Source organism: Teleopsis dalmanni, chromosome 2, assembly GCF_002237135.1.
Source record: "Teleopsis dalmanni isolate 2A chromosome 2, ASM223713v2, whole genome shotgun sequence".
In the NCBI taxonomy this organism is placed as follows: domain Eukaryota; kingdom Metazoa; phylum Arthropoda; class Insecta; order Diptera; family Diopsidae; genus Teleopsis; species Teleopsis dalmanni.
The window spans coordinates 148539777-148566747 of NC_051847.1; the positions used below are offsets into that span (position 1 = coordinate 148539777).

General features: G+C 28.6%; 1 protein-coding gene across 5 annotated transcripts; it reads right to left on the reverse strand.

The window, feature by feature from the left end:
* Positions 1 to 529: 529 nt before the first annotated feature.
* On the reverse strand, positions 530 to 24346 carry LOC119685075 (neurofibromin). 5 transcript variants are annotated; one of them, XM_038099267.1, is made up of 27 exons: positions 24167 to 24346; positions 23574 to 23717; positions 22942 to 23326; positions 22734 to 22875; positions 22500 to 22605; positions 21947 to 22443; positions 21536 to 21857; positions 20908 to 21460; positions 20804 to 20848; positions 20258 to 20738; positions 19643 to 20197; positions 19455 to 19589; positions 18723 to 19391; positions 18433 to 18659; positions 17946 to 18366; positions 17454 to 17645; positions 16300 to 16561; positions 15015 to 16241; positions 14355 to 14951; positions 14024 to 14290; positions 13718 to 13960; positions 13564 to 13662; positions 11619 to 11708; positions 9287 to 9489; positions 7292 to 7478; positions 7064 to 7229; positions 530 to 1222 (listed from the first exon to the last, which is right to left on the reverse strand). In XM_038099267.1, exons 1-27 carry the CDS (start codon positions 24224 to 24226, stop codon positions 1215 to 1217), a joined length of 8283 nt encoding a protein of 2760 aa, XP_037955195.1. In that variant the 5' UTR covers positions 24227 to 24346; the 3' UTR covers positions 530 to 1214. The 5 variants fall into 5 exon arrangements, with proteins under 5 accessions (XP_037955195.1, XP_037955192.1, XP_037955194.1 ...); XM_038099264.1 differs by lacking the exon at positions 530 to 1222 and adding an exon at positions 2360 to 2518; XM_038099265.1 differs by lacking the exon at positions 530 to 1222 and adding an exon at positions 6382 to 6589.
* Positions 24347 to 26971: the final 2625 nt, after the last annotated feature.

The following is a 26971-nucleotide window of genomic DNA, read 5'->3' on the forward strand; positions in this document are numbered from 1 at the left end:
TGACTATATTTAACAGCTGTTATACAAACTGCACATTTGAAGTTGAATTGAATTGAATTTAATTAAATATATATATACATATAATATGCAATATTTTTACTTTATGTTTAAAATAAACTATTAGTCGAGGTTTGGATTAGTTGATGTCATACAAACTAATGCTTGATATGCAGTATATTATAAGAAAAATCTCTAGCCTTATAGTATACCATATATAGCTACCATGATCTGTTTATTTTATATAGATGTTACCATAAGAAAAAATTTTAATTTAAAAACTAAAATTATAAGATAAATATAATTCCTGTAAATTTTAACTATTAGTGCTGATTTCTATATAGTTGCCATATAAATAGATATATACATAAATATATAGATATACACATACATAGTTATATTTGGATTAAAATCACCGTAAAATATTTCGAATCATTTTACACTAGATATAATGGATTTTTCTTTAAATAAATATTTTATATGAACTTTGAATTCATTTTCAAAACTTTTCTCTAAATGAGTTCTCAACTTAATTTTTTTGAATTCTTAACAATTCTATATGAACTTTTTTAAATTCGAAGCTAACTTATGCATTTTTTCCTGTTTATATCTGAGGATGTCTTCATTGTTTGAAATAAAATAATCTATATATACAAGAAATAGTTAACCCAGGCACAGATTTTTATTTAAATTATATTTAAGATTTAAGAGAAACATATGTTGAAACACTGAAACAAACGTCAAACTGAATATCTGATTATTATCGGATTATACGGTTCTGAAATGCAACTCTGTATCAAGAAATTTTGTATATTGTTTACACATTTATATAAAATACTTATAATTATTCAATTCGATTCGATGGTGTTGTTTAAAAATATATATGTACATTATTATATTTAAACTATGGTTTATAAAAATATAGATATACTATTTTTTATATATTTTTAATTTATGTTATTTATTTAACTAATGGCCGCTCTATGGCGTTTTTGTAGTGGGATATAAAACTATTTGTTCTTCTTTCTTTTTGTTAAAATTATCTGTAATTTTATATTTAAAACCAACGCTACTGACGCAATTTAAAATCTCGATGAATAGTATTTTAAGATACTTTGTTATTTGAAGGTCAATTTTTAGAAGCACTTTTTGAAAAAGTTCATAAAGCGGAAAAATCTTGCGAATAAAGTACGTCTAGTGCGTGGGTTTGTTGTTATTCATGCAGCTGAAAAAAAAAATAAGTACACATATTTAAATAGTTTGAAAATATAATAATTACAGGAAAAATCAGCTTAAAACATTTTAGAGATACCAAGAAAGTAGAGTTAAAGCAAACTTAACTTAAAAATCTGTGCATAATTTAAATATTTATAATAACAGTGATGAAATAAAAAAATAAATGAAAAACTATAGTCAGTAGGTGAGTTAACTTCACCTTATAAAACTTACGTTTTATAAGTTAGAATAGCTTACATTTTTAGATATACTAATTACTATAAACATGCATAAACGTGCAATTTAGTGTATTTTGTGCTTTTTTAATATAGAAAGAAATACATATATAGAAATATATGTATAAATATATTGAAACAAAAGAATATATTTGTATACATTAGTATATCAGAAGTATATTATGCGCAATAATCAATTTTAAAATGAAGTAGTTTATTTAGGTATTTTATGCGGAATGTCAAAAACTAAACCATATGTTTTGATATTTAATAACATGAAAAATTAAATGTTAATGATATAATTTAATAATCCATACATTTTTCATGGAGCGTACATTTACCATATAGGATCACACAATAAATTTAATAAATAAATCAATTTTTTTTATAATAAATAAAGGACCGATGTTTGCTGACCTTCGTTTTTAAATTTTATAAAACTGTCTTCTGGATTTCTCTTATTAAAAAAATAATGTGCAGAGGAATTTATGGAAAACATATTTGAATAAAACACTGAAGTGATTGTCATTTCACACAGAGAAATATATGACAAGCGATATAATTTTTTAATTTGATACATATATAAATTGTATAAATGTATTACAAATGTTTATATACAAAGGAAGTGTAGTTTAGTATGGAAGTTATTAAACTCGTATCGAATGATCGTAACTTTAAAGCAATTAATCTCTTACTATAAAGGATCTACCTACATTAACATAGTTCATATCCTATACTGTTATTATTTATTCTACGCTTTGTTGGGCACTTAAAAATCGGTATTTCATATTTTTGATATATTTGAAAAGATATATCAATAGAAACATGCATTGATAATAATATTACTTTAATGATTATTATTTATCACAACATATAAAGATAAAGAAAGAAAAAATTAAAAATACCTCAACATCAATTACTAAAGTATTTAAGTCAGACACTATAAATGTTCTCATGACAAAGTGGACTTACTTTGTTGTGGTTTTTTTTATTTTTTCCAAAGATGCGAACATAACATCGAAATTGATTTAATATCGCATGAAGTCGAACAATAGCGGCAGTGACAAAACCTGCAGGAATAAAAAATAAAACAAGAATAAAAATTAAGAACGGCAGCAAAGATAATGCCAGAAGTTAAAGAAGGCAGTAAATAAAACAAAATAATAGTGCCGTTAATGTAATGAGTTTCTGTAGAAATCCTCTATATAAACATTTCAACATTTGCAATGTTAATTAAAAATATTAGAGAATCGACGACTAACTTCAAATACAAGTATATTAATAAATGTATATAAACAACGACAGCAAGAGCAATCTTAAGTCAGTGTTATATCTCATTACCTAAAGGATCTTAGTCACCTGAAAGACGACCTTTTAAAGAACAACTTCAACTTTATTGAAGGCTTAAATTATTTTTAAACATAATTGAATATAAATGGCGATCTAACCTATACGATCATTATATAACACATATATATCATTTTATTAATAAGTGATTTAAGTAACGAAATTTTCCATTTTGTTCGTTAAAGTTATGAAGTTCTTAAGTTATTCCAAAAAAAAAAAAAAACAATAAAAAAGAAAGCAAAGACTTATTATAAGAATATTGGTAGGTTAGGAGAATGTGGCAGTCAGTTCGATTGACTAACCCAGTTAGACACATTGTGATCTAGCTGTTTAACACGGGATCTTAACTGTTTTATTTGGGGAACAACTTTGAGATTCTTGTAAAAAATATTGTTAGATTTGGATGAAGATTTTAATACAGCTCTTGAGATAATAAGAACTCTGTCAATAAACAATTTATATAAAATATATTTTAATTTTTTAGACATATTTCAATATTTCTTCGTAAGAGAAGGGATAGTAAAGTAAATAAAAATTTTTAAATGAGTTAATAAGTAAAATTGTCTTTCAATAACTTAGCGAAGAAAATAGATTGAATACCCAAAAAATGTGAACGGCAGAGTTTTAGAGGAAACTCGAATAACTGCGGTGAGTTTGACAGTTTGCTTTTTAAAATAAACTGACAGGAATGTTATGGCACTCATACACATTATATATATTATCCTTTAACCTATAGCTACCAAACAAGAAAGCTAAATGTGTAAATTAAGCGAACTACAGCAGTCTGTAGCCACAGGATTTACAAGGAATCCAAATTGAAACCAACATTTTAAAATCCCAATTTTATATTTGTTTTTTAAATAATTAAATAAACTTTGGATCCGTAATTGAGAGAGTGAACAGTTAAGATCATTGAATTAGGTTATTGTTAGCAGATCTTATTAGTATTTACTCTATTTGTATTTAAGGTTAAAAATTAAAAAAAATTAATAATATTAAAAAAAAATTTGATGATATAGAAAAAAAAACAATAAATAAAATGCTTTTAATATAAATTATTTCCCTTACACTGAACTAATGTTAATTAGATATATATATATAGCTTTAAGAAATTTACTATGCGAAAAAAAATCAACAATATTTTTAGGTTATAATCACTTTAAACAGATAAAGACTACCAAATATCCACCCCAAATAAATAACTGGATATAAAATGTAAGTCAATGTATAGTGTGCTTTCGATAATATTAACATCCAAGTTGTTTGAAAATCTTCTTTCGACAGGCACTAAGCATCTTGTGTCGAAAGATAAAATAAATATATTATTCTTTGAATTTAAAGCAATTAAGTACTTTATTAGTGAAGATAAAAATCCATAATCCAAAACATTACCTCAATAATTTAGATACAAAATTATTACATTTGTTCTTCTTCTGTTCTAGTATAATAGCAATTTTCTAAAATTCGTTTGCAAAAATAACAGTTTAATGGTAAACTTTATATTACAATAAGTATTTCATTTTAACGATAAAATAAATATCTTATTTGCTGAATTTTTACCAAATAAATGCTTATTGGTATACATAAAAGTCTATAATCCAGATATTTCGGTACTTCGAACAACTCTTGACACATAATTGTTTGAATTATCGAGAGCATACTGTTATGGGTTACAATTTAATTTAATTTTATAATGACAATATCAAACTAAACTGTTACATTTAGCTGACAACATATTATTTATTTGATAAATCCAAAGGTTTTAAATCACTCATAAAAGTGAAGAAACAGTCCACTTGTCAAAAAAAAATCGGATCAACAAACTAAAGTGAATTTTCTGCAACATAGCGTAGAAGAAACTATGTCACTAAACTTTAAATATTATTGATTGGGAAATTTTAGTTGTATAAACTAAAAAAATTTATTTATTTGTGAGTTAACATTAAAATTAATTTTAAAGTTAGCTAAGAATATGGAACTGGACTACTAGGTCCTTCGCCCTTAAAACTAAAATAATTTAGTAATCAAAATGAGAGATTAAAAATTAAACTTTAACAAAATACATAGTAAATTCAAAATTTTTTTCTACTTGTGTTAATTTAACCACAATTTATTGAGTATATAATTTATTAACAATTATAAATTTTACTCTGAAAATTATAGCACGATTCCGTGCTTTCGGACACGTCGATTTTAGAACAGATTTCAATATCTTTCAAAATTCTGAGCAACTTTACGTACTACGCTATATAAATATTATAGATTACGTTATAGATATAGATGTAGATTATCGATATGTATATAGATTATAGATTTCTTCTAAAAATATCAACATATGGCATTGAACTCTGGGGAACTGCTGCATCTTCAAATATTGTGATTATCCAACGTTTTCAATCAATAACCCTTAGATTAATCTTAAATGCTCCTAGATATAAAACAAATGAATGTATACATCGCGATCTCAACATTCCCGTAGTTAAGGATGTTATAAAAAGCCAAGCCAGTAAACACAAAAAACGTATGTTACATCATCCTAACCACTTTATGAGCAGAATGATAGCAGAAGGAAGAACATTCACACGCCTCCGCAAACAAACGCCACTGGAACTTTAATGTGTCCGACTCCAAAAGACGGAGTACAGTCCCTTCAAGCTCACAAAAATTTTAAGTATTTAATCACTTTTAACTATTGTTTATTGTCTATTCCGAATTGACAGATCGCAATATAAGAAAATAAATTTAAAAAAAATAAATACCAAATCCACGTCTAACGAAATTAACATTTCGTTAGTGATCATTTCCAAGGTGATGACAATTCCCATTTGCGATTACCAAAAATCGTTCCTGGACAGACGAAATACACATTTTGTTAGTAACCGTACAAGGCGTGGCAAAACTTTACATTTCTATCACGAATCCATTGATTTCACAGCGGAAAAACCTAGATTTTAGTAGCAAAACTTCTGTCTACATCATACGTCATACCATCGCAAACTTTCCACTGCTCCTATTAAATAAATTTATTGTAGGACTGAACCTAGAATCCGGCGAGCGAAAGCTCGGCGAATAAGATTGGTTACAGTATTTATCAATAATATAATTTTGACAATTACTACACCCCTTATCTAGCGGCAACTAGTATGTTAACATTGATTAATACTTTTTCAATTAGCTGCTATTACTAAAATCCGTTATCAAATGGGCGTGCCCCGGAGATTGGAATCGTACCTAAATGATTTGTAAAGCAATTATTCGCATTAATGATTTAAACTTTAAGAATATTCTTTTACTAAACAAATTTGTAAAAGCAAATTAATAAGTAATTAACAGTGGGCAACCACTAACACGTAATAAGCAAAAAACTTAATAACGCATATAAATATGTATGTTAAAAATGTATAATATTATAAGTAAATTTTATATTTGAATTTTATGTCAAATATTTTTGGCAAAATTATGTTTTGCATTAGTGCAATAATTAATAATATTAATAATGTTAAATAATTTTAAATGCATTTAATGTGCTTAACTCAATAACATATTGTGTATTTTTTGCAATTATTTGTGTTATATCTTGCTTTTAATATAATTATGAGATAATAAATTTTTTTTTAAATTTTGCAAATGTTTATGTCATTTTCTTGGCAACATTAATAATAGCTACAAATAAATTTAGTGTGATGGACTATCGGTTGATCGATGTTTGACACGTGCTTTGCTGCAAGATGCACGGCGGAGAGAACTAACACTGCCGCCAAGAATATCATGTTCTAATGATTCCGATGAGAACGCTAAAGCATTTAGAATATATAATAAAAAATAGTAGATAAGGAATACGCATATTCACAATTTGCAAAAATTACATTTTTTACAGGTTTTAAAAATAATTATATTTTACTTAATATAATATTCTTATTTGTTTAATTTAATTAAAATTTTTAATTCGGTTTAGTGCAATTCACTATAGGTTCAACAAAGAAAATTGAAATAATTAAAATTTAAATAAATAATAATAATAATAATAAAACCGAATTATAACTAATTGAATGCTTCGAATAATAAATATAATTAATAAAAGAATTTGAAAGCAATTTCTTTGGTTTTAATTTACTTGAACTAACTTCTAAAAAAAAGCAAATTCAAAACTAAATTAAATATATATATTGTTAATAACTAGCGCGCTCTACTTTGATATAAGTTAATTAAAAAATATTAATATGAAATTAAATTCAGTCAGAGTAAATTATATACATATTTATATTCACCCTTATCTGTTGGCGAGCCTACTGTTAGGCTGCTGAGACTGGAACTTAAGATATTAGGACGCAGAGGTGGTGGCATTGTTATGATTTCATCACCAGGTAAACAAGTATCCACCATGGCTTCCAAGCAATTTACAAATAACTCGGATGACTCACCCATCATATTGTACTGAACAGTATAAAAAAATGTATAAGTAATATAGAAAATAACACATTATATATATCAGTTACCTTAGTGAATGGACCTGCGAAACGCCATAAGCCACCAAATCCACAACTCTGTAGAAAGTGTAACTGCTGCTGTGAAGGATCCTCGCTGGCCAGCATATTTTGTATTATACTTTGTACTGAATTAAGCACAACTTGATCATGAGACATTGATAAAATGTTGTTGATTTTTTGATCCAATAGTGAATGGCTGAAAGTATAATGAAAACAATAATAAATGTATAAATAAATGATTAAATGTAAAAATTGAATGTAATAGTAATATCTGACTAATTACAATTTTTAGTTAGACCTTATAGTTGTCTCAGTTATTGCCAAATATGCATCATTGTAGATCTATAAAAACTATTTTCACTTTACACACTTTGTTTGACATATACAGAAAGTTTTGTACCAAAAGGCTTTAACTTTAGGAACTGATACCTTAGTTCAAAAAATAAACAAAATTGTAAGAAAGGAGCTGTGTATTTTGAATATTCATTGAAATATTGATCTAAAATACTTGTGATATGTTTAATATATAAATTAACTAGCTATATGCATAAATCAACTGATGCCAATGAAAACAATGAAAACCTAATTTCATTAACATAAGCAGTTTAAGCTGCAGTGGAAACATGATATAAAAATCGATTCAATTTTGGTCATGAAAACGAGCGATTCTGTATTCATGTTTAAAAAAGTGTGGTTTACTAATAATTGACAGAGTTTGCGGATGGTAAGTGCAAATTCGATTATGAAAATGTATAAAAATAGTAATAGCAGTTTCATATTAATTATTGGGAATTTACTGTCTGTATAACATACCTTTATTGTAATAATCAAATAAGTACTTAAAACTGAAGTGATCATTTGTCTTATGTCATTTGCCTTTTTTTAAATGGTTTCATTCTAATACAACAGATATTTTGAGAAATTTCCGTTCGATTTATACATTTTCGAAGATTGAAACATCAACGGGATTGATAAACGGAACATGTGAATTCTAAAAAAGTGGCTCCAGAAAATAAATTCGGTAGCTGATTTTATTTAATTTATATTTTATTTAACTTAATACCTCTGTGGTTATTAATATTAATGGAATTTATAACATTTTTTACATACATATATATATTTTTGAAGATTAAAGTTTTAACAAAAACAATTAAATAGAATTGTCTATGAAAACTCAAACAATTTTCTTCTCTTCGCTGTTATAGTTGTTAGGTGTGCTCATAAGTTTGCTGCTCAAATCGCAGAACATTTCTATTGTATTTCAACTTTCCCATTTAAGCAGTTAGATTTGTGCTAAAATGCGCAGCTCAAATCACCGCACCATTCTATTACATTTCAACTCTCCGCTTTTGGAAGTAGCACCCATAAATTTCTGTTGCTATGTGTGCGCAATAGTTGGCTGCACATGGCCGATCACGGCATAAATGTGTATGACTTTGAGTACAGAGTCTTGTTTAAAAAAGGTGCTTAGATGTTGTAGAAGAACCACATATCCTACCAGATACATCACACGTCATCACTGAATATATGTGCTCATGTACAGTGTTTATTTTTGAAACAGTTCGATGCAAAAATTTGTACTCCGTTACTTTCTCAAAAATAAGAGGATAAAAAAAGAAAAATAATATAACTCTGGAAAAAGCATAAGAATTGCTTTGATATAGAACATTGTTTTCTAATTTGCCAGCATGATTGTATACCGGAAAAATATTCAATGTGTTTTTCAAGAACTGCTAAAATATTTAATATATTTTGTACGGACCACTATTTCTACTTTCCGAAAAAGCAATATTGTTAAAGGCAAGAATATTATATTTTACGGATCGGTAATGCTTATACGCACTTTAAGTGGTCCTGCGGTTAAGAAATCTTTTAGTAGTAGTTTTAGTAGATATTAAACATAATGAGTAATGCAGTCTTTTTCAAGGGATACCGGGATTAACACATACATATGATGTTATTTGAGGTTAAACATTTATTTTTTTTACAATAAATAATACTTACATAACTGGAAACACTTTTGGAAAGACAACAGAACCTTCAGCTAAATACTGATATAAAACTCTTATTTCATTTTCATCAGATGAATATTTAACTAGGGTTGCCAACACTGTAAGAACTAAAGCCTGCGTTGACAGTTCTGGCAATACTTCAGGATCGAGTAAAACATTTGATTCGTTGGAAACAGATGACCGAGAACCGCGTTCCTAAATTTAATTTCAAAAGTTAAAATTATTTAAAAATTGATTAATTTTTTTCTACTTTATCACTACTTGAAGAGGAAAAGAAGAGTTTTTAAGCAGTTACAACATAAGAAATTAATACATTAATTTCATAACAAGGATGCAAGCATGAGTGTGCAAATTTTTTGTGATTTAAATGTGTTAAGTGTGCAGATGTTTTCGTTTTTATTTTATTTATATTTTTTTGTTAAAATATTTCTATTAAAAACAATATCGTCAAAATTAATAAATCAAAAAAATTTAGTTAAGCATAAAAATTATAAATGATATTAAAGCTATACCCACAGAAAAAAGTTTTTTATTTTTCTAAAGATTTTTAAAATGTTTATTTTCATACGATTTATTTTTGGTTAAAAAGGAATAATATCCTCTGTTATTGCTATTTATATTGCTTCTCCCAAAAAAAGGGGTACACGTTGACATTCACCCAATTCACTAAAGTAATTAAGCAAGAATAAGTCTGATGAATACGAAATAACTGATTTTCCTAAAAAAATTGGTAGTTATAAAGTATAACCAGTTAAGAATATTTTTAAAGTAAAAGCAAGTGATAGGTTCTAATAACCTTCTCTTTAACTTTAACTTCCCAATATGTAGTAACTTTATAAATTCCGAAAAATCAATTTATATTTAATAACATTTCAAGTAAAATTTTGAGATGTGTTTAATAATTGTTTGATTCACTACTTCACTATTTTAGCTTAAAACTATTTAATAACATTATGTTATTGGCCAATACCAATGTTACCAATTTTACCAACAACAATTGATAACAACCACTAATCATCAGATGTTTATACTTTGCAAGCGATGAGCTGTCAAATAACAGTGTGTTAGCAGCAAGCACATACATCTTAGAAATTACCAATAGTGAAGTAAGCAGGGTATACAAGGGTTAGGAACAAAGGACGTTTTTAGACTTCTCTTATGATTATGTTCTGCATTGAAACGAACTCAGTTGGGAAGCTGAAATATATCATTTCAGGAATGGTATTTTATATGATACATACTAAAAGTCTACATTTGATTTAGCACCATCTAGTAACATTACAGACCAATCAGTACATGTTTGCTCACTTCCACCAAGGTTAACAACTTAACCTAATCTATTTACAACAATATTCGAGCATGTTAAAAATTCAACTACAAAATAGTTCTACAGTACAATTATTGCAGTTTCTGTGTCTCTTTTTAGAACTCATAATGCAGATTTTGTTGTAGCTTTTAACGAATGATATAGATTTGTGTAAAACTTGATTGGTACTGATTAAATAACAAATGACAATCTCAGGACGAAAGGGATTGAAAAATATTTTGTTTGTAATCAAAACTATTTGGTTGGTGCAAATATTTATATTTGCCATTTATTAGTATCACGAAGTTACTATTATTAATTATTAAGTTATTATTATTTAATTATTTATAATTAATAATTTATTATTTATTTATTATTATTTAATTATTTATAATTAATAATTTATTATTTATTTATTATTATTTATTGCAATAAGGAATGTAATCGATTGAAAGCTTTTATATCATATGCAATTTTATACGAAATTTTTATAAAATTTTTTTTAGTCTTCAATTTAACGCATGCAACTCAACCAGATCCGTAAAAGATTTTTAGGATACTTTACCAATTTAATATAACAGTAAATGATATTTGATGGATTGGAATATTTTATATCATTTGGAACTTAACACAGATTTCAAGAATATTCAATAAATTTAATATTAACTATAGGATATTTGACATATTGGAAACTTTTATGTTAAATTACACCAACCACGAAAAATATAAGGCATATACAAATTTAATATAAAATTAAATGGTAACTGTATAAAACACTTTTTGATTAATGGTGGGTTGAAGGAAGCAAAATTTTTAAGATAAATCACATTTCCCTACAACATTTAGATATTTTAAAAATAAATTGAAGTCATTCCTTAATCTCAATTATAAAACATATTAGCATAAATTAAGAAAAATTTAAATAATAATGTATTGAACACTTAGAAAGTTGTGCAAAATTTTGTAGCTTAAAAGTATTTCAATAAAATTATTTAAAGAACATCGAAAAAAAGAATACCTGACGTTCTTCGATGCCGCTCGAATTATTCGGATCTTTTGTCGTTGGTACAGAAAATGAACGTTGAGTTTTGAATAAAACTCTTGCATTCTTTACTCAACAAAATATTTTAATATATTTAATTTTAATATTGGATTTTGTATTTTTTTTAAAGAAATATTTTAACCAATTAACAAATAAAAATTTAGTAAATTAAATTAAAAATAATAAGAAAAGATTATTTTATGGTTAAAAATTGCATGCAATGTCAATAGAAAATATTATATAAAAACATCAAATTTTCAAAAAAAAAAAAAAATAAATAAATAAATAATAGTAACAATATTATTAAGTAATAATAATATTATGATATGGTTATACGATTTTGTAACGTAAATGTTTAAATACATATTCCAGATAGTTCAGATTATTATAGTAGATATTTTAAAACCAGTATGAAATGCAAGCACCAATCAGCAGGCAAAACACGTAATTTAGTTATTCAATTTCAACATAAAAGAAGAGAAAATAGAAGTTCGATATTAAAACATTAATTACTTATTAATAATGATTACTTATGATATAAGATTACTTTATAAATACATAGGCATGTTATGTGACAGATTATATATAGTTATATAAATTTATTATAATAGAATATATAGAGCTAAAATTCCAATAATAAAGTTTAACATTTAGAAAGTTATGTTTTTACATAATATTGAGCTGTTGTAAAAGTATTAAACCTTTTTAACAAAAACAATATTTTTTGTTTTTAGTTCAGTGCTTTATATTTTAAAAAAATAATTAACTATTTATTAAGAAAAAACTAAGTGATTTTCACAAATTTAATCTATTACAAAATCCTAATAGAGGAACTTATAATAAATATCTAAAAATACGTTAAGTGCACAAACTATCTGAAATTGTTAAATAAAACAAAACAGAGATATCATCAATCAATTAAACTTTAAATTATGCTGACATTTTTTTTATGGGCGCAATCGGTTTAAGACATGTCTTTCTAAGTAGTAATTTTAGTTTCAGGTGAGTATGGTACTTGGTTGTTGTTGGATTAAACGAACTACAATATTTATTGATAACATTTTTATCAAAAACTCTTCCAGTAGCTTGTATTTTATTAAAATTGGTAGTAGCATTCTTAAAACTAATATTATTACAAGTACATTCTTTAGGAGTGTTCAGAACCACATATATATACCGACACCAAAGTGTTACTCACCACCCTCAACTAAATCCCATCCATTTCCAATACATTCTTGTTCCTAAACAATCCTCTCCCCTCTTACTCTTTTTTTTACCTAACTATATCCTAACTCATCTATATGCATCTCTAATTCCTTTTATATTATCTGCTATATCGAACTCCACGGGTTTAAACAAAAACCTTTAACTGGGGTATATTAACAACAATATTGGTGAAAGATATGAAATTGAATCCAACTAATAAATCCAATTAATCCAACTAATTTTTTGTGTAGAACTGCTTCTTATTATTAGTTACTCATTGAAATCATATTTCAACAAAACGATGTAATTATTTTCACTACTTTCAATAATCTTTAGCGAATCCAATTGTTAAAGAGAATTTTGTTTTAATTTTTTTTTCGTGAATCTAAATTAAAAGCTATACAATACTGTCTAGAAGTAAATTCAATATATTTAGTTACTAAAGCAAAAAAAAAAATCCGTAGCAATTAACATTGATAACATGTAATAATCAACCAATGTACTTACGTACATCATAATAACTCAGCTATTATTTCAATTTATAAAATTTTATCATCTCTTCATAATCTCCACATTGCAATTAGTATAAAATAGATCAGATTAATATATCAAATTGTATGCACGTGAATCTCAATAAAATTTAAAAGGCCTAATACTTTACCAAATACCCAATGTTTTAATTTATCTCACAATAAAATTAATTGAATTTCTTTACCTGATGAGTTGGTACTTTATGTTGACGCGCAAATTGTAATGCAGATTGATCAAGCATATCCCATGATTTCTGTCTACGTGATAGCGGCATAATAAATGGCTAAATAGAAAATGTATGTATAACTAAATCTGCTACTTTTACATATGGTACTCACATTATGTCCATTTGCAGCAATTTCACCATTTTCCATATCAGCAGGCCAGCGTGGTAGAACATGTTTTACATGACAACGCGAACGTACCTCATCGGAAACAGCCACAAGAGCCGTTAAATAAGCAACGCTCTCAGGTGTAACTTCAAATTTATCACGTCCTGCTGGTTGCGCTATGATATTAAGTAACATGGTTAGCACGCGTACAGTGCGTGAGACGGTAGCTGCTGTGGGCGATCTAAAACCCTGTTCAGTTTAGATATTTTTAATACAAAACAACAGTGAATATTATATTTTCGAAATATAAACCTTTATCAAATGTCCAACAAGGGCAAAATGGAAATTGCTGCGGAAAGATAAACCAACCGCATGATCTAATTGCTTGAAATGCCATTCGAGCTTTTCTCGTGCATTCATCATTACATCTGCTATATTAACATGATCAAAACAACCTTGTGATTTAACAGTATGCAAATTTTGTTCCAATAAAGCTAATCCAGCGCTATAGAGATCAGTTTCGTCTAATTGTAAAACTGATATTGCTACCCAGAAGAGTGCACGATGTATAGGAGATTCCTATATTATTGAGGGGAACATATAATTAGTACAATAATATAATAAATGTTAATTTTTAGCTTACAGGACGTAGTAGTGGTTGTATGCGTGTCAAACACATAACCAAAGCTTCAATTAATATAATATCGTTAAACGAATCCAATGTTTTAACTAATATACGTAACAATTGTTTAACGTCATGGTCAGTAACACTTTTACTTATACAACCGAATACAATTAGTGCTCTTGGTTGCAAAGCTGGATTATAGCTAAAAGCAAAATTTCTTGCTAGTGATGTCCAGGTTTCTAGCCATTCACAATCAGGCACATCTTGCTTACAAGCTTCCATAACTTCAGAAAGTGCATCCGCAATTATTTCTAGTGAGGTTAGTGAAAAACGTTCACGGTCGGCGGGTAGCGGTTGTGTCACGCGCTCATTGCCTAGCCACTTATCTGGTGGATGCCGGCAGCTAGAGCGAAAAGCAGTAACTGCTGCAGATTTCACTTTGCTAATGCCGAATAGTAAATAGAATTTTGATAGAGAAAATTCATCAAGTGAAAGTCGTAGAACACGCTGAGCTTCTTCAGAAAATGATGGGTTCGTACAGGTACAAAGTGAATGTATAACATTTACAACAAGTCCATGTGTGGAGGCTCGCATTGACAATGACCCTGAGCATACCTGTAATATAATTGTGCATGTCATTGCTGTGTACGTTTGGAATAATATATAAATGAAACATACCAGAAATGTTATTATGTGAAACAAATTAGGCAATTGTGTTGCCACATCCAAACAATTGTTAAATGACAACATAAGTAAATAGCGACTTAAAATAGCAATATCATCCCACATCATATGCTGTTCCAGGTACTGTGTTGGATTTGCGCAAGTTTTGTCCATTACACGGCACATGCGTGTAATCACCTTTTTCGACACTAACTGCACATTAGCCGATGCCAAAGCAACAGCTGTGTCAGCCATAATTTCAACTTGCGGTGTGCCTAAACCATATGTAATTGATTTGTGTAGGAAATTATCTAACACCATATCAATTAATTCCGGTATTTGTCCTATTGAACCCCAAATTTTAGCTTGAACCGATGGGTACATTTCTTTTTGTTCAATAGTGAGGCAAATCAATTTATCTAAAATCTGTGAGACTTTAATCTTTTTGGCTTCATCATTTGATTTACAAAATTTAACTAAATTCTTTAGCCAAGGTGTCATGTACTCCAAGCACAAATGTTTCAATTCAATTGTGCTACGTTGAAAACCTTGTATCGATTCTTCTAAAAATTCCAGTGTCAAATGTGGCTCATTTGTAGCCAACTTTTCGCTTACAGATTTTATGAATATGGTATTATTTGAAGGTATGCAAAGTCCTTGCGTTTCTAAGAGCTGTCCTTCAATTTTCAAATCAAATGTTGCTGTCAGCGCACAAAGCAAATTGTAAGCAGCAGTTCTCAAGTTTGGATCTGATGAACCTAAGTTTAATAAAGCCATATTTAATAGCGTACCAGGCACATCCTTAGGTCGTATTTTTTGATGTACTATAACAGAATCGGGCTGACTTAATTCCCATCGATTGCGGATATGTATTATAGCTTGTACAATGTTATCGCAATCATTGTGTATAAAACTGAGTTGCCCACTCTCATTTGCTATTGAGAGCGTAAACTGGTTATCATCTACAAGGCAAACTTCTTCGATTTCCGACGCATAATAAACATCATTCAACAGTACAGAATGTGCCAGCACTTTTGTTTTCTCAGCAGAAGTAATTTGTAATGCGGTGGGACCAACTTTAATAGAAACTTTTGTGTCTTTGTGACTTAGTTTTAGTGCATTATTAAACACTTTGAGATCTTCATCCAAAGAAAGCGTAGCACCTGGTAGTTTTTGGTGTTCAGCTTCAATATATTCAGTCAATTTGTTTGGTGATTCAAGGAATATTAAATTTCGATTACCCTGAAAATAGAATATTTTTTTATAATTTTTTATTTCTTATACAAATTGCTTATAATACCTTTAACGGTGCTAAGATTCTATCGTGAAATTTTGTGTATTCTCTCACCCATGAGTTGCAATTATAAATATAAACTGCATGTACATTTTCATAGGTGACGGCTGGCATTACATAAAACCACTTCTGTAGGAATTCAGTACGAAAACGATTATCCGAACAAGTATGCGTAAAGTCTATGACTACTTCATATGGAGAATGGCAGAATGGTTTTAACGTAAGTATGACATGATAGATCAGTAAATCGCCATTTGTTTCACCAATTCTATAAGTTGTATTAGAATTTAAATTATATTAAAAAACAATTCTATATAAAATGTGTACTAACAATTATATGCATTGAAATATAAAAGTTATATGCATATTATAACTAAGCTTACATTTAAGTAAATCCAAAAATTGTTTATTATTTTAATGATTGTAGTTTTTTTATTGTCTTCTTATTGGTATTATGTAGGAAACTAAATAAAATTCATTTAGAAAAATGAATCGACTTTCTATACTATGGTCTTTGAGACTTATTTATAGCCATTATTAGAAGCTGACAAAAAATAAAAAAATAGAAAACGACAAGATAGTCATATATCTGCTGAAAGCTATCAAATTGTCATATTTGATATTGTGTGAAGTGTTATTTGCGGTCCTAGAGATTCGAAAAAAGAACTTCAGATGAAATAAAAGAAAATTAATAGGTTATAGGTCAAGGATGTCGTTCGAATTTAAATTAAACGTGGATGGCTATTTAAAAAAGTATAGAACAATATTTGAATTTTTTTCATTTTTCGTTTTTCATTTTTAGTTATTTGAAGTTAATTTAATTTTTAGTCGCAATCACATTTCAATCTGTACATTGGATATCATGATAAAAGATTTGGATCCAGTGATAATAAGCTCTGAAGACGTTGAAGAAACATTATCTTAATTAACAAATTGGCTTACATAATCTTGTTCTATATTTTTTTATTTATGGAAGCTTTATAAAAATTTCCTTGACAATAACAAAATTAGGAAGACATTTAGATTTCTGCTTATAAAGTTTAATTGTTTCCAAATTGATGCTATTATTTGCTAAAATATTTTTATATACATATCTTAAACAAAGATTCTATAAAAATGGTATTTCTAATCAGTGATCAATCTTTTATTGATTTACTTACTTATAGCGTCTGGCAATATAATAAAATACTGGATATCCTAGTTTACTTGTTCCAGCTTGGTAAAAAATATTCATTGTTTTCAAAGTTTTAAATTCTTCTTTTTCATGCATCTGATGTTTAACCATAATTTCCTCAAAATTTGTAGACGACATATCGATAGAGCTCCAACGAGCATAAGATGAGAACATTATGCTGGAAAAATAAACAATAAACAGTATTCAATTTATGGATTTATTTTCAAACCGCACTGTTTTAAAATAGTTACGTATATTGTATAAAGCTGATGTGAATAATGTATAAAAAATATAATTTTATATTTATTGGATGAATTTTAAATACAATGTTGACAATATGTAATGAATAAAATATGTTGAAATAAATGTAATAAAATAAAATACATATTTTCAACTGTTTAAATAAACCTTACACAATGTCAATATCGAATATTTTATTTAAATTCGATTATTGCAACTGAAACAAATAAAAACTTACTGTGAGTCTACTGGCTTATGTTCTGGAGGTCCCAAGTATGCTAATAGTGTAGCCATTTTATCGAAAGGTCTTCTACCTACAGCTTTGTGATCACGACTACTCGACAAATAATCACCAATCTTTTCCTGATGTGAATATAACAAACGGTGTACTGCTAGTACGTTAGCATCTGAAATAAAACCATGTGTGCTATGTGAAATGTTTTGGTCCACAGTTTCACAGTCACACGCAATAGATATAAAAAATAAACGTCCTGCTTCAAACTGTAATTGCACAAAGTCGTTAAAGCAAAGCATATGCTGTTCCTTTGAGAATACAACATGATTAGCTATATTTTGTAATATTTTCGACATGAGCATAAGACCACGTTTAACAGAACTTGGGACTTGCTTGTTGACTATACCTTGTTCCTGTGGAGAAACTGAAAGGCAGCAATGCATATTAAATTGGAAGTGTTATTAAAATTTTGTTAAAATTTCAACCATACCTATGGCAGGATTTATGAAACGTAAAAATATGACGGTGCCAATAGCACCAACATTATTTTGTAATATACTGGGAAAACGCTTGCTTAATACTTGATATAAACAATGGCACATAGAACGTAGTTGTGGTGGAAATCTTAGAAGAGAATTAACAATAGTTAGAAAGACTTCTTCTGTTAAAGCAATTAAATTTTTGCGGTTCTCTTCCAGATCTTCATTTGGTTCCAATCTATTTTTAATTACGAATTTCTTATTAAATATATTTTCTGTTATAATTTAAAGTTTTACATACCTCGCTGGATCTACTTCAAAACTTTGATTAGGTTTATCCAACAGTGGATTAATAAGTGGTTCCAATAAGCTTTGTAAATAGCTGGCGCCATAAATTTTAAAACAATACGCCATGATTTTACTTCCTAAAGAATTCCCACGGAACAGCGTTTGCATACAATCTGATAGCTCAACTTCACGATAAAACATATTCCATAATAATGGTGATAGCATATGTTTTGCATCGAACACTGTGACCAAAACACGTGCTAATTCGTCCATATGTGAAGTACTTACTACATTTGCTAATGCCATAGCAATGGGTATTTCGCCCTTGTCGCTTATCATTGTAAGCAACTGCACAAGCTGTTCAAAACGATCAGCTAACACTGTTTCGGCAAGTGTATTAAATTCAGTGCCTTGTTGTAGAATTTGAGTAAGCACTTCCATAAAAGCTGCTCTTGTTTGCAGATCGGGATTATAACCCAAATCAATAGAATGCATTAAACCAGAGTCTATATTTGCACCAAGCAAATTTGACATAGCCTGTATGGTTGCGTAACGTAAAGCAGTTAATTTGCCAGCAGCCATACGTGGACGTGGTGGTAATAGAGGTGGATTATTAAGCTCTTTTTCCGCTTCAGAACTGTCGATGCAATCGTTCAGTAAATTCATGAAAAGCGTAAAGTATCTATGAAATGGAAAAGTGAGAATAGAAATGTTGTTCGTTTGTGTAAATTTAATAAAAATTTACTTAAGAAACAATGCACTCTTAGCATCCATCAAATCACCACGATCTGACTCTTCTGGTTGTAGTGGTAAGCCACGTAGGAGAGCAGCAACAGCTTCCATGCAAGCTTGATCCAAATCGCGAAATATGTTTGATGTACTAAATTAACAATTATGTAATTTGGTATGAGCTATTTACTTTAAATTGCTTACTTTGTTATTAGATTAGCATCTGCTGAACTTGGTGGTGCTATTTGATGTGATGTGCCCATAACCCAATCAGTTAAATATTCGACTAACTTATTACGAAATTTCATTTCTTGCCGAAAAGCAAGATCATCACGTCGATTCATCATTACTTCCACTAGTTGACAGAGTTTTGTTTTAATACGTATCGCATATACTGTCATGTCCAAATGACGCACGTAACGGACTATGCCTAACATCATGCCTTCAATACTTGTAACACCTAAGTGCTCAGAATATGAAGATGGTTGTTCGTTGTTATGGTCTTTATTGGGTTTTGGATCCAAAATTGATTTCATTATGTAAATAGTATGTTCGATGAATTGCGTATTGATTTCAGTTACATTAACTTGACCTTGTTGATCAAAAAATTTCTCTACTATGGCACGTATTTGATCAAAAAGTATAGGATAGAGTTGTGAGGACATTTCTTCACCAAGTAGTTCCTTCACATTTTTCTGTATATTTAAACCAATTTTTTCATTACTACAAACCAGCAAACGTAAAAGTTGTCCAATGAATCTAAATAAAACTCTCTTTTTATCGAGATACAAAAAACAAAATCAGTTTATTGTTACTTACTGTGTTACAGAGCAATATTGTACGTCCTGTTGTGGTGCTTGTGACATAGTAGTTAAGGACATTGTGCTTGGCTGCAAAGAGCCTCGTCCAGAGCTTGAGCTAGAAACTGAATATAAAGAATTTAGTCCTAAAGAACCCAAAGAAGTGTTATTTTGAGATTGTAGTGTTTGTCTGCCAGTGGAGCATTTATGTAAACAAACTCCGCCAAGAGCTAGCAAAAACCAAGTCATATTAGCCCATTCATTTATTTGCTCTTCTAAATCATGCTCAGAGCTTTGATGACTGGCACGTCGTTTACCGACGCCACGATGAAAAAGCTCTGCTTGTGCATCTTCTGTTTTGTACTTTGGATATGTTTGCAATACTTTACTAATTAACTCCCAATTTCTAAAAGTTTCCTCCCAAGCTGGCTGCACACCATGTACACAATGTTCAATTTTACGTAAAACAGTCATTATACGCTTTTGCAAAGCTAATCGATCTGCAAGAGTTTAAATAAATGAACAAATCTCGATTGGATATTAACTTGAACTTGATTTCACTTACTTAACATATTTCCTTGATTATTTTCATAAAAACAAATGCGAGTATCTGTTGAAAATTATAAAGACTATTTTAGAACTGAATTTTTATGATATTTAAAATCTTACATGACGATAACTGAGTCAATTCTTGATAAATATGAATATTTGGCATTATTAAATTAACATTCACATCATCTGGTCCACAACAAATTTCTGCTTCTTCGCATAGCAAACCAATACATGATAAAGAAGTTAATACAGCGTCCAGATCCACTGACCAAAGATACATAAAGAATACCACTTCCATTTTAATGTGGGCCTGTTTGCATATAGCTATTTGACTGCCAACATGTGCATAATCTTTATGGCGTTGTAGGAAAGTATTACGACAGATAAGTATCTCACGTAACCATTTTAAAACATCAGTATAATTGGCAATGTGATGTTGTATTAATTTTTGGGATATAGAATATAAAACTTGTGAACTGACATCCCAAAATGTGTTGATGGGTGCTTCAGGATTCCAAACTTCAATTTTTTCTGGTGAATGCAAAGCAAGCAATGCCTCCATAGCTTCTTGGGCTACATCTGGCATAGTCGGTTGATGCACAAGACTTACAAGACCATTTATCAATTCCAGTGTTGAACTTTGTACTTCATGTGCTACTTTACCCTGGGTCTATACAAGAAAAATTATATTAAATTAAAATTATAATTTAAAAGAAATTTATAATTGTATATAATATTTGCTTACATTAAGTAGTAGTGTCGGATCTGCATGTATAAGGCGTACTAGCATAAGTAAAAGCATTTTATGTGCAGGTCCTTCCTCTGCACGTGACAAACCTTTTTGCGTATCTTTTGACTTCAAGGTAAGGGAAGTTATCATGCGTAGTGGTGTGTGTGCTATATAACCTTGTGTAGCTTTATTTAAGGTATCGGTGAAGAGTCCACGTAATTCAGCTGAACGATAGTGTACCACATCTGTTTGTGGCCACCAAGGTAGACGTGGCTGGTTTACAATGCGAAATGGATTTTTGTGCTGCAAGCGAAAATCTACATAAATGTGGGCTAAGCTGTAAATAAAAAACAAAAAAAAAAAAAAATTATAAAAAAATCAAGTTATTAGTACTCTCTTTTTGTTAAATTTACTGATATCATTTACCGCAAAAGTGAGCAGACTATAACAAAATGATAAGCTTGTGGAGAAGATAGGTTTAGGCAAACCTTGAGCACTTCAATATTGTGTGGACTAAGACGAAAAGATGACACCCAACAATCAATCATCAATTCTATATCTGCAAAATTATAGCCCTGTCCTCGTGAAAAAGGTTTTACTGGATTGAATAGTAAAGCTTTAAGATCGTTAATTACATATTGTACTAATTTAAATACGACATTATTTGAATCATTATTATTGATGTAGGTTGCAGCTTTGCACAGTTTTACACAGGCAATAGCTGACGATTCAGTAACTTGTTTCGATGGTGAATGTGGACCAAGGCCGCGTTTAACGCTTTCGATGAATTGTTTAGCTGAAAAATCTTTATCACGTGAGGTAGATTGTACTTTTGATTGTACTTTTTCTTTTTCTTTATCCTTTTCCTTCTCTTTTTCTTTTTCCGATTGTTGTAGCTCATTCACAGTTGCTTCCAAACAAGGCTGAAATACATATATATCATTTATATGTTTAAATACATTTAGATAATAAAACTCACTGGATTAAGTATGAGTAAAAGCATTTGCAGAGGCCAAACAGTAGTTTTGCTTTTTTTATTTTCTAGTTTATAAAATTCCACAAAGTCTAACAGCGGCTCCCAGCAACTGTAAGAAAATTAAAAATGCATTTAAAACACTGTTTAATAGATAAACGAAAATTACGTTTTTAGAAGCAAACTGTAACTGTTTTTTTAATGAAATGCGTATCATTACGAAATAAAAAATGTACTTACGTAGATATATCCCGATTTACACCACGCTGTAAATCTTGAAACTCCTGAGGATGATACTCAATCCAATTCCAAATAGCTTTTTCTATAGAATGCAACAAAATCAAAGGTGGTGCACGCTTGGAACGGAATTTCGTTATTGTTTCTAAATAAGTAAGAGAAAATTTTATTTTAAATTACTTCCTAAAATTTAGTATTCTCAGCAATATACCTTGTAAAAGTTTCGTTAACTTGCTCATATCCATGTCTATATGCTGTATGAGTTCAATGTCACTATAATCAGGGCTTTCTTCTGAGCATGCTGTTAACTCTTGAATGCGCGCTGATATCCGATTAAATACTGCTGAAAAGTGATTTTGCGAAAGTGCAAATAACACTTTTGAAGCCAGAGCTTTAAGTTGACAAGCATTGGAATTGTTGTCATTTTGCACATCAACAAATTGTGTGATCTCACGTAGCAGCAATTTTACATTCATTGCCTCCTCGAAGCGTGCTGTATCTTTAGTTTGATTCGCGAGACAGCGTTCCAAGGTAGTTAGTATTATAACTAGAGAATCGAAATAGTACCGTTCAGGTTCATGTCTGGTTTGTAGTGCCTAAAAATAAACATTTTTAAAATAGTTATGCATGAGTTCACTTCTTTTAGTATTAATAAATATTCAGTGAATCTGAATAAAAAACTTTGAAACGTTGGCGATATATGTATATATAATAACTATATAAAATATAAATATAAAACACCAACTAAAAAGTATTTATTCAAAATTACAGAACCTTTTATTAACACAATTGAACCTATTTTTTTTTTGTTTCCCAAATATTATAAATTAATTATAAACTCACCGCTTCATTAACACGCTGCAGCATTTTTGTTAAACCAGATATAACCAATGAGAAACGGTAGCGGGATATTTGTATTAGGCATGCTCCTAACTGATCCTGGCTTATACGCGCTTGAGTGCCATAGGAACCTATTTTGTTTGGCAGCTATAAAAAAAATCAAAAATATAAAATGTTAACAATATTCAAAAACCATTATAGCAATAAGCTGTTGTTAACTGGGTCAAGCGCCGCTAACTTGACCTATTCACCACTCAATAAAAGTTTGTTTACAAGCACAAAAAAATTTCCCAAAACAAGTTCGTAACACTGACATTAACGCAAAAACAAATGCCAACCGACTTTATGCATTCATTCATAAGTTGCCGGTTTCATTCATAAATTCCCAAACACATGTTGCACATTGTAAACAAGAACATAAACAACAATTTCCCAAAATAAAAATGTTTTACTGCCATTTCACCCGCACATTTTTTTATTCACTCGATCAAAGAGGAAATTTTCGCAATCGATAAGGAAATTTTCGGAAAAAATTTTTTTCGTTTGTACATACAAATTGGGTGTATCAAAATTTTCAATTCATGTTTTACGTTTACCTGATCTTCAAAACGTGCCAAAAGTGCATTTGCCCACTCGCCCGGCTTTTGGGTCCCCATTTTTAAGTAGTTTTATTAATTAATTTTTAATAAATACTGCATTTTTTATATAAATTTACGCAACTCTACCGATTTCCAACCAACGCAACTACAGAAAATTTTCACTTTGCGAAGTTTGTTGGGAAATGTATAGGACATTTATTTTGACAATTGCTTTCCTATGTACAGCGGTTGTTAATACGCCTTAAATTTAAATTATTTTATAACTGGTTTTTTTTACATTTTTGCAATAAATTTTATATCGAAAACTTATTATGCTATACATATTAATAGTTATAAATGTAATAATTAAAGAGAATTAATTGATATTCATTTTAAGTATAACTTGTGTTAATATTTGTCATATTTCAAAATTATATCGAACACAATGGATACATATATTTTTTATTTACAAAATGTTCAAATATTGTTTTCATTATTAAATTGATTTTTTAAAATTGATTTCGTTTCAATATTAATATTTCAAGCAAAAACCACACAACTATAGAAAACGAAATTAGCCATGTTAACTCTGTTCGCACTCTTTTTCAATAAAAGTCAAATATAGTTGCCTTGAACTAAGAATAAAATTTTATTTTATTTTCGAGACAGACAATACGCTTTGAAATATAAAGCTGTAATTAATATTTAAGTTTTAAATTTTTTTAATATTGTAATTGCAATATTTATTATGACAATGGTTCTTTTTTATTTAAATTTTATGATAAGTGGAATATATATTATAAATTCATATATTATATATTGAATATTGCATAGTATGTAGAAATTTCTATATGTTAATAGAGAATGATATCACTCATTAAGTACATAAAAAAATTGTAGTGATGAAGGAGGATAAAAGTCAATCAGGATACCAATAGATTTGTCTCAAAGCTGGTTCTAGCTGCTTATACTATGCGAAGAAATTATATGATTATAATGATTTTCAGTACATATATATATATGTGTTCCCAACTTTTAAATGATTTTTCGTAGCATCTTTGTTTACAGTTCTGTCAAATTATTTTGATATCTTTGTTAGAGTTATTTTATTACCAGAATTATTTGTACTGAACTAAATAATATAAATAAATATTAGCCCGAAGCTAGGTATAATCATTTTTTTGTTTTCGTTTGTTATATTTAATTAAATATTTATTTTATAATTGTTAGACAGTTAAAAAAAATAGTTTGTTTTAATATATAATAAAAAGTTTGAAATTTTGAAATATTGTCTTATTGAAGAAAGCGATAAAAAGTGTAATCCACAAAATCCCTGAAACATCAAGTCTTATGTCCAAGAAACCAAAAAAAGTTTGCAATTTGCATTTCTGCAGGTAGTCACTTATCTAATAGTGCATTTTTTAAAATTACGCTTTTTGACACAAACCACATATTTTTTAAAGAATCTTTTTTGAATTTAGAAAGCTTTGGAATGCATTCTAAACTTCATCTCATTGTAGTTGGTAAATATTTCAGTTATATAGTTTTACAGACAAATTAAGTTTTTTGAATTTATCCTTTATCATTTAAAGAATATAATTGCTTCCTTCGAATCTAACTAATCTTCAATTCTCCATTAATTTAAAGATTTGATGATGAAAGATGAAAGAATTAAGTCATTCTTAATGTAAATTATTCACTACGTTTACGCGAGTCTTAAAATCACTTTTAAAACTGATTTTAAAATTTGTTCTTAGAGCGTTTACGCACAAAAATTAAAAGCACTTTTAAGGTAGCTGTCAATCAATCAGCTGTTTAACAGTAAACAGAAATGTTGATTTTAAACATTTTAAAATAAATAGAGTAAAACTACAAATTGTTTTACTTTTATTGCAAAAAAGAAATATAACCAAAATTGTAGAAAATAATAATGAAGCAACAATGCAGATTTTTAAAACATCTCGTAAAAAATTTACAAAATTACGAGAAATGCGATTGCAGCTCTTTAATAAAATGGCAATAAGTTCCGCTAATGAGGCTTTAATGAATGTAAATGTTTTTATAAAGTTTTTCACACATAAAATATTTAGAATGCATTTTTGTTTTTAGCTTCCACCACGAATAAGAACTTTTAGCAAAAGGAAGAGAAGTTCGGATTGGTGGGATGTTGAAGTTCTGTAGTTCTATGACGATGAACAATGGATTGTTGATTTTAGAGTGAATCGACAAATATTTTTCAGGCTTGTAGATTTACTTAAGGATAAAATGGCAACAGCAGAAAATACTTTCGTTGAAGGGTTGAATATTCCCAACCTGAACATATGTACAATCGACAAAATTTGTCGTCCGGACAACTTACGCGAGATCATATATGAGCGTACTTGGCGAGAAAATTTCCACTTCTACATAGAAGCAATTAAAAAAATAATGTAGAAAAAACCAATTTTAAATTAATTAATTTATAATTTTTTTTATAACTAACAATATAATATATATAATATAATATATTTATAACAATTTGTGCTTAATGACAAATTTAAATAATTGAAAATAATAAACTTAATTTAAACTAAACTAAAATGTTTTAAATATATAGTTATCATTACGGTAAAGTTAAGATTTTCAAATAGAGAATAAAAAATAAACAAGTTTAATTAATTTAGATTCTGGGATGCAATTAGGCTTTTTCTATATTTTTTGCCGTCTAACAATTTAATTATTTGTTTTTCTGCAAATATTTTAATTAAACATTCTTCCTCCTCTTTCATCCAATTTTTTCTTTTCATTTCCTTTTTCTCTATATTTTTAGTTATTTGGTTAGTG

Excerpts from the sequence above, each read along its gene's own strand:
- LOC119685075 (XM_038099264.1), bottom strand. The coding sequence starts at position 24,226 with ATGGGGACCCAAAAGCCGGGCGAGTGGGCAAATGCACTTTTGGCACGT. Across the intron at positions 20,849-20,907 it reads ATTGACTCAGTTATCGTCAT|ATACTCGCATTTGTTTTTAT; the intron begins GTAAGATTTTAA and ends AATTTTCAACAG. Across the intron at positions 7,479-9,286 it reads CCAAAAGTGTTTCCAGTTAT|CCATTCACTATTGGATCAAA; the intron begins GTAAGTATTATT and ends TTATACTTTCAG.